Source organism: Nansenia antarctica, assembly GCF_963989245.1.
Source record: "Nansenia antarctica genome assembly, chromosome: 11".
In the NCBI taxonomy this organism is placed as follows: Eukaryota; Metazoa; Chordata; class Actinopteri; order Argentiniformes; family Microstomatidae; genus Nansenia; species Nansenia antarctica.
The window spans coordinates 16,976,996-16,990,780 of NC_137681.1; the positions used below are offsets into that span (position 1 = coordinate 16,976,996).

The window sequence follows — 13,785 nt, forward strand, 5'->3', positions numbered from 1 at the left end:
TACTGTAGCAATGACAATAAAGACCATTCATTCATTCATTCATTCAAATACCTCCCCAGTATATAGTCCACACCAACAACAGTTAAATTAAAGACTGCCAGCCTTTATTAAAGCAACAAAAATAGTACTCTGCAGTACTCAGTGACCGTATGTCAATATATTTTTTAAAATAATGTTACTTTTCATTTGCACCTGATGCTGGCCCATTAGGGGTAACTTATAACTAATGCCCTCGATATTTTGATGTTTTACTTTCAGACGAGCCTTGTCTGTGCCATCTTAAAGCCACTATTCTCTGTTCAACGATAGTAACCCCCTTGACGCTTGATCTGCACCTGATGCTGGCCCTAGAGGGCAGATTATGACGTCAGTTTTATTTTTTAACACTTTCTGTGTAACAAGCATACATTTCTCTACTCTTTCTCTTTTCTTGAACTGAATTGGTGCTTTGTGCTTCAGGTCCTGTGGAGACAACTTTCCCTGGTCATGCTTGCTGTGTCCCTAGGCACATCCATGACCATGTAGTGTCTAGTCTCGTGGTTCCAACCATGGAGGTAGAAAATCGGTGGACAGGCTTATTGTAATGCATGGAATCGAATGAGGAATATAAAAACACACGACGTCCTTCGATTTCTGCCTCAACCAGCCTCGGTGTGAACCCGTGCCAACCCCCTGCACGCTGGTCTCAACAAGTCTCTGTTGGCAGGAACTGGCAGGGGAGCTTTTTTGGCGCTTGTCAGTTTCACGTTTTAGTGTATCCTCAATTTAAGCCCAATCCTTTCCACAGCCACAGGCTGCTCTCTCTACTTAACTCCTCAGAGAAGCTAAATCCTGCTCCACCACATTTACCAGTTGTCAAGGACATCGGCTACTTGAATCGTACATTAAATCTTTTGATCTGTGTTTTATTTCGGTAACTACAGTGGGGAGAACAAGTATTTGATACACTGCTGATTTTGCAGGTTTTCCCACTTAGAAAGAATGTAGAGGTCTGTAATTTTTATCATAGGTACACTTCAACTGTGAGAGACGGAATCTAAAACAAAAATCCAGAAAATCACATTGTATGACTTTTAAATAATTAATTTGCATTTTATTGTATGAAATAAGTATTTGATCACCTACCAACCAGTAATAATTCCAGCTCTCACAGACCTGTTAGTTTTTCTTTAAGAAGCCCTCCTATTCTCCACTCATTACCTGTATTAACTGCACCAGTTTGAACTCGTTACCTTTATAAAAGACACACTCCACACACTCAATCAATCAGACCCCAACCTCTCCACAATGGGCAAGACCAAAGAGCTTTTTTTTATTTTTATTATTTATTTTTTGGCTGTGAGAGTCAATTTATTTAAGCCCGCTGATTTAGGTGAATTTACCCTTGAACGTGTCACCTTAACCATCAACGCAACAATTGCCCCCCCTAAGAGATTTGGCAGGAGCCGCCACTGATGCCCTCATCTCTCTCTGAAGATCCCTCCTTGAGCAGGGGATCCAATCCAGGATTGAGGGGGGCGATGGTCTCTGATTAATCCAGTTTGAGTCCTGTTGGAAGGCCTGATGTGGACTCCCCTGTGTGTGGCAGTCTGTCCTGCGATCCTTGCTGAATGGTTGATGCCACCTTGTCCACTTCTATGCCATATTGGGTATCTACGGCTGATGATCGCTCAAGCTTGGCATGTTCAGGCTGGGTGCTATCCCTTTTCTTGTCATTAGAGGGCAGGCTGCCCCTGTCTGCCTGGGCCCTGGTGGTCTTCCTTAGTGCATTGCCCTTCATCATAGCCAACAGGTGGTCCAACATGATGCAGCCCTCCTCCTGGACTGGGGGGGCTTTACGAATTATTTTTCCGTTCTCCCCCCTCGGTCTCTTGGCGTCATCCTCCTCTTGCTGTTTCTTCCTCTTCTCTGCCTTGATGGCCTGCTCTCTCCAGGTCTGGTTTTCCTTGATTGCTTTAAGGAAGAGTCCTCTGAAGGTCTTGATGGTGTTGAACAGCTCCTCTAGTGAGAGGCGGGACGTGTCCTCACACAGATACTCTGCTAGCTCTTCCTTCTTCTTTTTGATGGAGGCAAAGAGCTCCTGCAGCTTCTCACAGGCCTCCAGGTTCCCCTTCATAGCAGTGAGATACTGCTGCTTGATATCCTCCTGAGAAGAAGAGGACACTTTTTTCTCAGAACCCTTCAACCGTTTGACCAGTGAGCTCGACTCTGCCTGAATAGAATCCACATTTATTCTAGCAGCCTTTTCACAGATCTCTAGATCATCCGGAAGGTTCAGCAAGTCAGCATGGGTTTTCTCCGCCTCCTCCAGGATGTGATGGAGCAATGTGATACGGGACTTGTTGGCTTTGGTATCTGTGAGCTTCAGCAAGGTGCTGATCTTGAAGCCATCTGCATTGCCTATGTGACTCCCATAGTTGAGGAAGTTTCCAATGTCAAGTATGAGCTTGCAGAAACTTGGAAGGCGGGTGCTCTCCTTCAAACTCTCACAGGCTGCGTCCAGCAGCTCAGCTTTGGGTTGCAGCATCTTTAACACAGAAGGGGTCTCCTCACAGAGAAGCATGCACTCGATCCTCATGGTGTAGCATGAAACTGATAGGAGCTCGAGGTAGAACCGATCCACACCGGCCAGCTTCTCTATCTCCCCTTGGTATGACTTGAGGTTCTCAATCTCATGTTTCTCCGGCAGTAACGTCTGCATCTGTTTCAGCACCTCGACGTCAAACTTGGAACGGTCCCCATTTTGGATCATAGCTACAAAGTCTTTATGTGAGCATCTGAACTGCTTCAAGAATATGTTCAAATCTAGATTTTTCTTGGCATCAATGAAGGATATCTCTTTGGGCTCTCGTTTGACCGTAGTGTTGGTACTTTTGGCCTTTGAGTCAGTCACTGGCAGACAGAAGAGCTCCTCAATGCTGGAGTAGTCAGGTTCCAGGGAATCAGACTGCACTGACGACCACATGGATTGGCTTTCAGACACCACTCTGGAGGGCAGCTTCTGCCAGTTGAGCTTCTTCATGCGCAGTGTGGGACAGCGGCTGGCCTTGGGGAGAGGAGCGTTCTGGGGCACAATAATACCTCCTCCAATACCTGGGGGAGGGGGTGGTGGGGGAGGGGGGCCCATACCAGGCAGGGGAGGGGGAGGTGGGGGGCCCATACCAGGCAGGGGAGGGGGAGGTGGGGGGCCCATACCAGGCAGGGGAGGGGGAGGAGGTGGACCTCCCTGCCCCATCCCTGGTAGAGGTGGTGGAGGAGGAGGTGGCATCCCAGGTAAAGGAGGAGGTGGTGGGGGTGCACCATAAGTGGTGCCTGGCAGGGGTGGGGGTGGGGGAGGAGGAGGGTTTGGGGTAGCAGCAGGAAGTGGAGGGGGAGGAGGGGGAGGAGGGGGAGTTACGGAAGCCATGTCTGATTGGTTGGTTGTGCTGCCGAGCAAGTCTGTCTGGATTGCCCTGTTGGTGGTCTTGGTCTTGGGACTGGCTGAGATCTGTTGTCTCTTGGAAGAGAGCAGGCGCTCCATCAAACGTTCAGCGGAGTCCATTTGTGAGTCGTGGGCCAGCAGAGTGGCACGGACAGCCAGGGCCTCCAGGGTCAGCCACACGTCTCCCCGTCCTGGAGCCACCAGCAGCAGAGCCTGCAGGATGGACAGCAGCTGGACAGAGGCTGGGGAGCTGCTCACTTTGGTGAGGAGGGAGGTGAAGACCTCCTGGTGACTGCTCATGTCGATGCCTCCGTACACCCTCTCCATCTCCTCCGCATCCTCGGCCATGGAATCCTCAAAGGCCTCACACTGGATGTTCAGGTCCAGGTCCTCAGTCTCCCTGTTACATAAACACACATGCACATATGCACGCACACGCACACACAACATAGGTATTGATGTTTGGGAAATCTTACAGAAAGTGACTGTGACTGTTGTTCCACCAACATTTGATTAGCATTTAATGCATCCCACACCTACCTCAGCATTGGCAGTATATCCAAAACTGGAAAATACATAATTAAGATGAATCCCAGTACTTTCAATATCTCAATATCTCTATATTATCTCAATGGCCAATGCACACAGTGTTTTTGTAGCACTGTCAAATGTTGCAAATGTTGTAATAGTTTCTTATTGCATCACAATGGGACAATTGGAAAAACTTCAACATTCTAAATTGCCTGACACAGAAGAGCTTGCCTTGAAAACGCCTTGTCTAATGGTTTCTATTTTATTTTTTTAAATATTTTTTTTACTTTCTTTTTATTGAGATGTTACAGATATACAAAAATAATACTTTTCAGTTTTGGTTTGTTTTTACACAAAACACAAACATGTCCCAACCCCCCCCCCCCCCCCCCCCCACAAAATCCCAAGTGGTGCATCCCAGGACGAAGGATATAAATAAACAACAATAAATAATAATAATAATAATAACAGTGGTGATAGGTAATGAAGACAGTACAGGTAAGTAATCAAAGAGATAAAGAGAAATAAAGTGCAATTCATTTGTAAGTGAGGATAGATGAGATGGTCGTGTTGGTCTGTGATACCATGTCTGTTATGATTGTAATATGTCCCTCTCTAGAACGAGATGATGTATCTCTAGGGGTTTATCCTGATAAATAGATTCACAACATATGTCATCACTCAGCATCCAGCGCACTTGCATTGTCAGGGAGGGTTTTTAGTTTGTTGAAATAGGATATTATTGGGTTCCAGGTGAAATAAAAGCGGTCTTTGGACCCCCTAAGTGTATATTTAATCTTTTCAAGTTTCAAGTGAAGCATAAGGTCAGTCAACCATAAGGAGGAATTCGGTGGTTTGGGGGATGTCCAACAAAGCAAAATCCTCCGTCGAGCAAGTAGAGTGGCAAATGCCACAATGTCTTTATGCTTGTTAATAATCTGTTGGTCAGTTGGCGCTATGCCAAAGATAGCTGAGTAGGCGTTAGGTTGCAGGTTCAGATCTAGTGCCTGTGAGAGGGTCCTGAAAACTGCTGACCAATAATCAAATAATAAGGGACATGACCAAAACATGTGTGTTAGCGTTGCCGGAGCGTTATGACATCTGCTACAATTCTCATCCACGTCAGGATAGATTCTGGCTAGCCTAGATTTGGAAAGGTGAATTCGGTGCAAGACCTTAAATTGGATTACGCCTAGTCTAGCACATGATGTGCTCCCGTTAACTCTCGTCAGAGCCTCAGTCCAGGAGTCATCGGGTATTACGTCCCCTAGCTCCTCCTGCCATTTCTCTTTAATTTTGTGGAGGGAAGTGTCTCCGAGGGATGATATGCTAGAGTAAATACTTGATATTAGGCCTTTTAGATTGGGAGGAATTTGGAGGATATCATCTATAGCAGAAGGTTGTGGTGCATTTGGGAAGTTTGGATCCAAACTTTTAATGAAATGTCGGACCTGGAGGTATCGAAAATAACTTGAGCGGGGAAGGTTGAATTTTTGAGAGAGGTGATTAAAGGTCGAGAAGACGCCCTCAGTATAGAGATCTTTAAATTTGGAGAGACCGAGTCTTTTCCATAAGGCGAAAGCATTGTCTATTCTGGCGGGGACAAAAAGGTGGTTATTGCAGATAGGGGCTAGGTTGGAGAAATCTTTTAAACCAAAGTGGCGTCGAAATTGTGACCATATTCGTAATGTATTAACAACAACAGGGTTAGAGGTGTAGTGTGGGGCAGATAGAGGGAGTTTGGAGGTAATCAAGGCGGAGAGGGATGTTGAAAGACATGACTCATTTTCTATTTCGCACCAAGACGGCTGTGGTGAATGGACCCAGTATATGATTTTCTGAATATTGGCAGCCCAGTGATAATAAAGCAAATTTGGTAGGCCCAGTCCGCCCTGGGACCGATGTCGCTGTAGAAGTCTTTTCTGTATTCTAGGGACTTTACCCCCCCCAAATGAAAGATGATATGGACTTATCTATGGACGAGAAGAAGGACTTTGGGAGGAATATAGGGAGACATTGGAAAAGGTAGAGGAATCGGGGTAGAACGTTCATCTTAATGCTTAATACAGTTGATCTTCCCTGCCAGTGATAAATTAATGGACCTCCATTTCTGTAAATCATCTTTTAATTTATTAACAAGGGGCGTGAAGTTTTTTTCATGTAGTTTAGAGAAGGACCGTGTAATATTAATTCCCAAATATTTGAAGCCAGATTTAGACAAATGGAAGGGCAAGTCACATTGTGGGATTGCGAGATCTAGGTTGTTCACTGGAAAACATTCGCTCTTAGTGAGGTTGATCTTGTATCCCGAAAAGCTACCAAATCTATGCAGCATCTGAACTATATGGGAAATGCATTGCACCGGTTCAGATACATACAACAGTAAGTCGTCGGCATATAGCGCCACCTTGTGTTCCTTCCCCCATCTAGAAATTCCATTTATTATTGGAGAAGATTTTAACATGATAGACAGAGGTTCGATGGCGAATGAGAATAGGAGTGGGCTCAGCGGGCACCCCTGGCGTGTCCCTCTCGACAATGAGAAAAATGTGGAGCGTTTCCCGTTCGTAACTACCGATGCCTTAGGACAGGGGTCGGCAATAGGCGGCCCGTGGGCCATTGCTGGCCCGTCACCAATAATATTTGGCCCAGCAGATTATTTTGAGAATCCACTTTTTATTTTTTATTTTTTTTATTTTTTTATAATAATATCGGACCGACAGTCCCACATATAGCGCCTATAATGTCCGAATAGAGAATCGAACTCCACCTGAATAATGCTTATTGTACTTTTATCCATGTTGAGAGTGAATGACACAGGGACAGACAATCAGGCAGCAAGGTGCACCGAAGCGCACTGACGCTGAACCCCTCAGAGTGAATCATAAGCAGGTGGACAACGCGTCACGGTGCTGAAATAGCCGACATACCGTGTGTGGTTTGAACAAAATAACACGAGCTCAGTAAGCATTCAAACGTAATGTTTACGTATATGTGACTGCAACACACATATGAACAGTAACAACGCAAATTCTGTTTAATTTTCTGAAAAACATTGAAAACAAAATCGGCGCAAACAAAAAGCATCTCCCATCGGTCAGTATTTGCTTGATATCTGGTGATATTGACGTCACTTTAATCCACAGGCAGTTCTCAAGGTTTTTATGCATCCATCGATTCCTCTCGTGCGTCTTTATCGCATTCATTGACGAAAAGGACGACTCGCGTATAGAAAGGGAACATTGTGAGCACGGAAAATGTCTCTCACAACGGCTTTGCATTGATGAAACCAGGTAGGATGAACGTATAGTTCGCTGTCCATTCCTCTTTAAATGCCCTGTTTCCACCGTCAACTTTCCTCTTTAGACCTTTGGAGAGTGACATTATGTTTCTCTTGCTAGCAGGTTAAATGTTTGGCTAACTTCACCCGGCACGCAAACAACCAATCCAATAATAATAATGTGACCTTGTCTGGGAGGAGGGGGGAATAATTATCAGAATGAAACTGTTACATAATTATTAGAATAAGTTAGGCTACGCTACATCGTCAGTCCACACATTTATTATTCAAAAATATGGAAAAGTGTGAAACTACGTTTCAACGTTGTTGAGAATCACAACACAAACTCGCTAATCAAGCCAAAATACTGCAACATAATGGATTGGACAGCTACCTAGTTAACTAGAACACTACTTTACATTGTTAGCAGGTTCACAAAACAAGCTGTGTTAGTTGACTAGCGATGTGTACAGTCGAAAGAAAAGTCAAAGCATTAGAACGTGTCACATTTTAAAACAATCAATTACTTAAATTAGCCTTTGATTATGTTCGGGCCCGCCATCTAGTGGCTCAAAAAAAAATTGGCCCGAGGCCAAACCTAATTGCCGACCCCTGCCTTAGGAGATGAGTATAGTAGTCTGATCCATGCAATAAAAGTGGGTCCAAAGCCAAAAGCTTTCAGACATTCAAATAAGTACGCCCACTCCACTCTGTCAAAAGCCTTCTCCGCATCCAGGGAGAGAACCACCTCAGGTACCTCCTCGGACGTAGGAGAATGTACGACATTTAGAAGGTTTCGGATGTTAGAGAATGAGTGGCGGCCCAGCATGAAGCCAGTTTGATCAGGGGAGATCACCTCGTCTGTGACGGACTCTAGACGCCGGGCGAGTGCTTTAGCTAATATCTTGACATCGCTGTTGAGCAGCGAGATGGGGCGATGTGAACCACACTCCGTTCTGTCTTTCCCTGGTTTCGGTAAAAGGGTTATGAATGCCTCTGTTAGCGTCTGTGGCAGGGCCTCATTATCCATTGAGTCATTGAACATTTCTAAGATGAGCGGAGTTAATTTGGTTGAGAATTTTTTGTAGAATTCGATGGGGTATCCATCAGGGCCCGGGGCCTTACTACTTTGCATAGCTGTGATTGCATTATAAATGTCGGTGTCTTGGAAGGGTAGTTCAAGTTCTGCTTTATGAACAGGGTTGATAACAGGGGCATTTAAATTTGTGAAGAAATGTTGCATATTGGTATCATCATTGGGTGCCTCAGAAGTGTACAATTTGGAATAAAATGCCCTAAAAGTCTCATTGATTTCGAGGGGGTCAGTTGTAAGCTCCCCATTTTCTCTTTTAATTTGTGGAATCTGTTGGTCAGAGGATTTACATTTTAATTGATGCGCTAACATTCTACCAGCCTTTTCCCCATGCTCATAAACAAAGCCTCGTGATTTCAGCAGCATACGTTCTGTCTTATCGGATGTTAATAACTCGTATTTGGCTTTGAGATTCAGCTTATTTTTGTAAAGCTCCGGGGTGGGAGAGTCAGAGTATTGATGATCTATGTCAATCATTGAGTTGAGAAGTTGCTCCTGTTCTTGCCTCCTAGCTTTGTTCAGCCTAGATGTGTATGCAATAATGTCCCCCCTTATTACTACTTTAAGGGTCTGCCAGAGCAGGGAGGGAGAAACAGTGTCGTCCCTATTGGTTTCCAAGAAATTGTCTATGGCAGTTGAAATCATTTGGCAGAATTCTTTATCTGTTAGTAGTGTGGTATCAAGTCTCCATGGAGCGCGGTCAGAGTAGTTAAGTGGGAAGGACAGATCCAATAGTACTGGGGCATGGTCAGATTCAATTATGGTTGAATATTCTACGTTTTTGACAAAGGGAAGTAGTGTTCTGTCTATAAAGAAGTAATCAATTCTGCTATACGAATGGTGGACGTGTGAAAAAAACGAGAATTTTTTATCGTGAGGAAATTGGAAGCGCCATGGATCGACACATCCAATTTGGTCCATGAACGCTGACAACATTTTAGCTAGGGATGTCCCGATCCCACTTTTTCACTACCGATACCGATACCGATACCTGGGCTTCGGGTATCGGCGATACCGATACCGATCCGATATTTGTATACATTTTTTGACCCCTGAATATTATATATATATATATTTTTTTTTCTTCCTAACACCAGGGGAGCCACCCCTCCTAAATTTCGTTGTTTGGTACCTGTACTGTAGCAATGACAATAAAGACCATTCATTCATTCAAATACCTCCCCAGTATATAGTCCACACCAACAACAGTTAAATTAAAGACTGCCAGCCTTTATTAAAGCAACAAAAATAGTACTCTGCAGTACTCAGTGACCGTATGTCAATATTTTTTTTAAAATAATGTTACTTTTCATTTGCACCTGATGCTGGCCCATTAGGGGTAACTTATAACTAATGCCCTCGATATTTTGATGTTTTACTTTCAGACGAGCCTTGTCTGTGCCATCTTAAAGCCACTATTCTCTGTTCAACGATAGTAACCCCCTTGACGCTTGATCTGCACCTGATGCTGGCCCTAGAGGGCAGATTATGACGTCAGTTTTATTTTTTAACACTTTCTGTGTAACAAGCATACATTTCTCTACTCTTTCTCTTTTCTTGAACTGAATTGGTGCTTTGTGCTTCAGGTCCTGTGGAGACAACTTTCCCTGGTCATGCTTGCTGTGTCCCTAGGCACATCCATGACCATGTAGTGTCTAGTCTCGTGGTTCCAACCATGGAGGTAGAAAATCGGTGGACAGGCTTATTGTAATGCATGGAATCGAATGAGGAATATAAAAACACACGACGTCCTTCGATTTCTGCCTCAACCAGCCTCGGTGTGAACCCGTGCCAACCCCCTGCACGCTGGTCTCAACAAGTCTCTGTTGGCAGGAACTGGCAGGGGAGCTTTTTTGGCGCTTGTCAGTTTCACGTTTTAGTGTATCCTCAATTTAAGCCCAATCCTTTCCACAGCCACAGGCTGCTCTCTCTACTTAACTCCTCAGAGAAGCTAAATCCTGCTCCACCACATTTACCAGTTGTCAAGGACATCGGCTACTTGAATCGTACATTAAATCTTTTGATCTGTGTTTTATTTCGGTAACTACAGTGGGGAGAACAAGTATTTGATACACTGCTGATTTTGCAGGTTTTCCCACTTAGAAAGAATGTAGAGGTCTGTAATTTTTATCATAGGTACACTTCAACTGTGAGAGACGGAATCTAAAACAAAAATCCAGAAAATCACATTGTATGACTTTTAAATAATTAATTTGCATTTTATTGTATGAAATAAGTATTTGATCACCTACCAACCAGTAATAATTCCAGCTCTCACAGACCTGTTAGTTTTTCTTTAAGAAGCCCTCCTATTCTCCACTCATTACCTGTATTAACTGCACCAGTTTGAACTCGTTACCTTTATAAAAGACACACTCCACACACTCAATCAATCAGACCCCAACCTCTCCACAATGGGCAAGACCAAAGAGCTTTTTTTTATTTTTATTATTTATTTTTTGGCTGTGAGAGTCAATTTATTTAAGCCCGCTGATTTAGGTGAATTTACCCTTGAACGTGTCACCTTAACCATCAACGCAACAATTGCCCCCCCTGAGAGATTTGGCAGGAGCCGCCACTGATGCCCTCATCTCTCTCTGAAGATCCCTCCTTGAGCAGGGGATCCAATCCAGGATTGAGGGGGGCGATGGTCTCTGATTAATCCAGTTTGAGTCCTGTTGGAAGGCCTGATGTGGACTCCCCTGTGTGTGGCAGTCTGTCCTGCGATCCTTGCTGAATGGTTGATGCCACCTTGTCCACTTCTATGCCATATTGGGTATCTACGGCTGATGATCGCTCAAGCTTGGCATGTTCAGGCTGGGTGCTATCCCTTTTCTTGTCATTAGAGGGCAGGCTGCCCCTGTCTGCCTGGGCCCTGGTGGTCTTCCTTAGTGCATTGCCCTTCATCATAGCCAACAGGTGGTCCAACATGATGCAGCCCTCCTCCTGGACTGGGGGGGCTTTACGAATTATTTTTCCGTTCTCCCCCCTCGGTCTCTTGGCGTCATCCTCCTCTTGCTGTTTCTTCCTCTTCTCTGCCTTGATGGCCTGCTCTCTCCAGGTCTGGTTTTCCTTGATTGCTTTAAGGAAGAGTCCTCTGAAGGTCTTGATGGTGTTGAACAGCTCCTCTAGTGAGAGGCGGGACGTGTCCTCACACAGATACTCTGCTAGCTCTTCCTTCTTCTTTTTGATGGAGGCAAAGAGCTCCTGCAGCTTCTCACAGGCCTCCAGGTTCCCCTTCATAGCAGTGAGATACTGCTGCTTGATATCCTCCTGAGAAGAAGAGGACACTTTTTTCTCAGAACCCTTCAACCGTTTGACCAGTGAGCTCGACTCTGCCTGAATAGAATCCACATTTATTCTAGCAGCCTTTTCACAGATCTCTAGATCATCCGGAAGGTTCAGCAAGTCAGCATGGGTTTTCTCCGCCTCCTCCAGGATGTGATGGAGCAATGTGATACGGGACTTGTTGGCTTTGGTATCTGTGAGCTTCAGCAAGGTGCTGATCTTGAAGCCATCTGCATTGCCTATGTGACTCCCATAGTTGAGGAAGTTTCCAATGTCAAGTATGAGCTTGCAGAAACTTGGAAGGCGGGTGCTCTCCTTCAAACTCTCACAGGCTGCGTCCAGCAGCTCAGCTTTGGGTTGCAGCATCTTTAACACAGAAGGGGTCTCCTCACAGAGAAGCATGCACTCGATCCTCATGGTGTAGCATGAAACTGATAGGAGCTCGAGGTAGAACCGATCCACACCGGCCAGCTTCTCTATCTCCCCTTGGTATGACTTGAGGTTCTCAATCTCATGTTTCTCCGGCAGTAACGTCTGCATCTGTTTCAGCACCTCGACGTCAAACTTGGAACGGTCCCCATTTTGGATCATAGCTACAAAGTCTTTATGTGAGCATCTGAACTGCTTCAAGAATATGTTCAAATCTAGATTTTTCTTGGCATCAATGAAGGATATCTCTTTGGGCTCTCGTTTGACCGTAGTGTTGGTACTTTTGGCCTTTGAGTCAGTCACTGGCAGACAGAAGAGCTCCTCAATGCTGGAGTAGTCAGGTTCCAGGGAATCAGACTGCACTGACGACCACATGGATTGGCTTTCAGACACCACTCTGGAGGGCAGCTTCTGCCAGTTGAGCTTCTTCATGCGCAGTGTGGGACAGCGGCTGGCCTTGGGGAGAGGAGCGTTCTGGGGCACAATAATACCTCCTCCAATACCTGGGGGAGGGGGTGGTGGGGGAGGGGGGCCCATACCAGGCAGGGGAGGGGGAGGTGGGGGGCCCATACCAGGCAGGGGAGGGGGAGGAGGTGGACCTCCCTGCCCCATCCCTGGTAGAGGTGGTGGAGGAGGAGGTGGCATCCCAGGTAAAGGAGGAGGTGGTGGGGGTGCACCATAAGTGGTGCCTGGCAGGGGTGGGGGTGGGGGAGGAGGAGGGTTTGGGGTAGCAGCAGGAAGTGGAGGGGGAGGAGGGGGAGGAGGGGGAGTTACGGAAGCCATGTCTGATTGGTTGGTTGTGCTGCCGAGCAAGTCTGTCTGGATTGCCCTGTTGGTGGTCTTGGTCTTGGGACTGGCTGAGATCTGTTGTCTCTTGGAAGAGAGCAGGCGCTCCATCAAACGTTCAGCGGAGTCCATTTGTGAGTCGTGGGCCAGCAGAGTGGCACGGACAGCCAGGGCCTCCAGGGTCAGCCACACGTCTCCCCGTCCTGGAGCCACCAGCAGCAGAGCCTGCAGGATGGACAGCAGCTGGACAGAGGCTGGGGAGCTGCTCACTTTGGTGAGGAGGGAGGTGAAGACCTCCTGGTGACTGCTCATGTCGATGCCTCCGTACACCCTCTCCATCTCCTCCGCATCCTCGGCCATGGAATCCTCAAAGGCCTCACACTGGATGTTCAGGTCCAGGTCCTCAGTCTCCCTGTTACATAAACACACATGCACATATGCACGCACACGCACACACAACATAGGTATTGATGTTTGGGAAATCTTACAGAAAGTGACTGTGACTGTTGTTCCACCAACATTTGATTAGCATTTAATGCATCCCACACCTACCTCAGCATTGGCAGTATATCCAAAACTGGAAAATACATAATTAAGATGAATCCCAGTACTTTCAATATCTCAATATCTCTATATTATCTCAATGGCCAATGCACACAGTGTTTTTGTAGCACTGTCAAATGTTGCAAATGTTGTAATAGTTTCTTATTGCATCACAATGGGACAATTGGAAAAACTTCAACATTCTAAATTGCCTGACACAGAAGAGCTTGCCTTGAAAACGCCTTGTCTAATGGTTTCTATTTTATTTTTTAAAATAATTTTTTTACTTTCTTTTTATTGAGATGTTACAGATATACAAAAATAATACTTTTCAGTTTTGGTTTGTTTTTACACAAAACACAAACATGTCCCAACCCCCCCCCCCCCCCCCCCCCCCCCCCCACAAAATCCCAA

The 13,785-nt window shown here is 45.7% G+C and overlaps 1 protein-coding gene across 1 annotated transcript; it reads right to left on the minus strand.

The window, feature by feature from the left end:
- Positions 1-299: 299 nt before the first annotated feature.
- On the minus strand, positions 300-13,236 carry LOC308167891 (inverted formin-2-like; the record flags this gene model as incomplete). Its single annotated transcript, XM_080542369.1, has 3 exons — positions 12,964-13,236; positions 1,625-3,817; positions 300-347 (listed from the first exon to the last, which is right to left on the minus strand). The coding sequence occupies exons 1-3, from the start codon at positions 13,186-13,188 to the stop codon at positions 300-302; spliced, it is 2,466 nt and encodes an 821-aa protein (XP_080398495.1). The 5' UTR covers positions 13,189-13,236.
- Between the last annotated feature and the right edge of the window lie 549 nt (positions 13,237-13,785).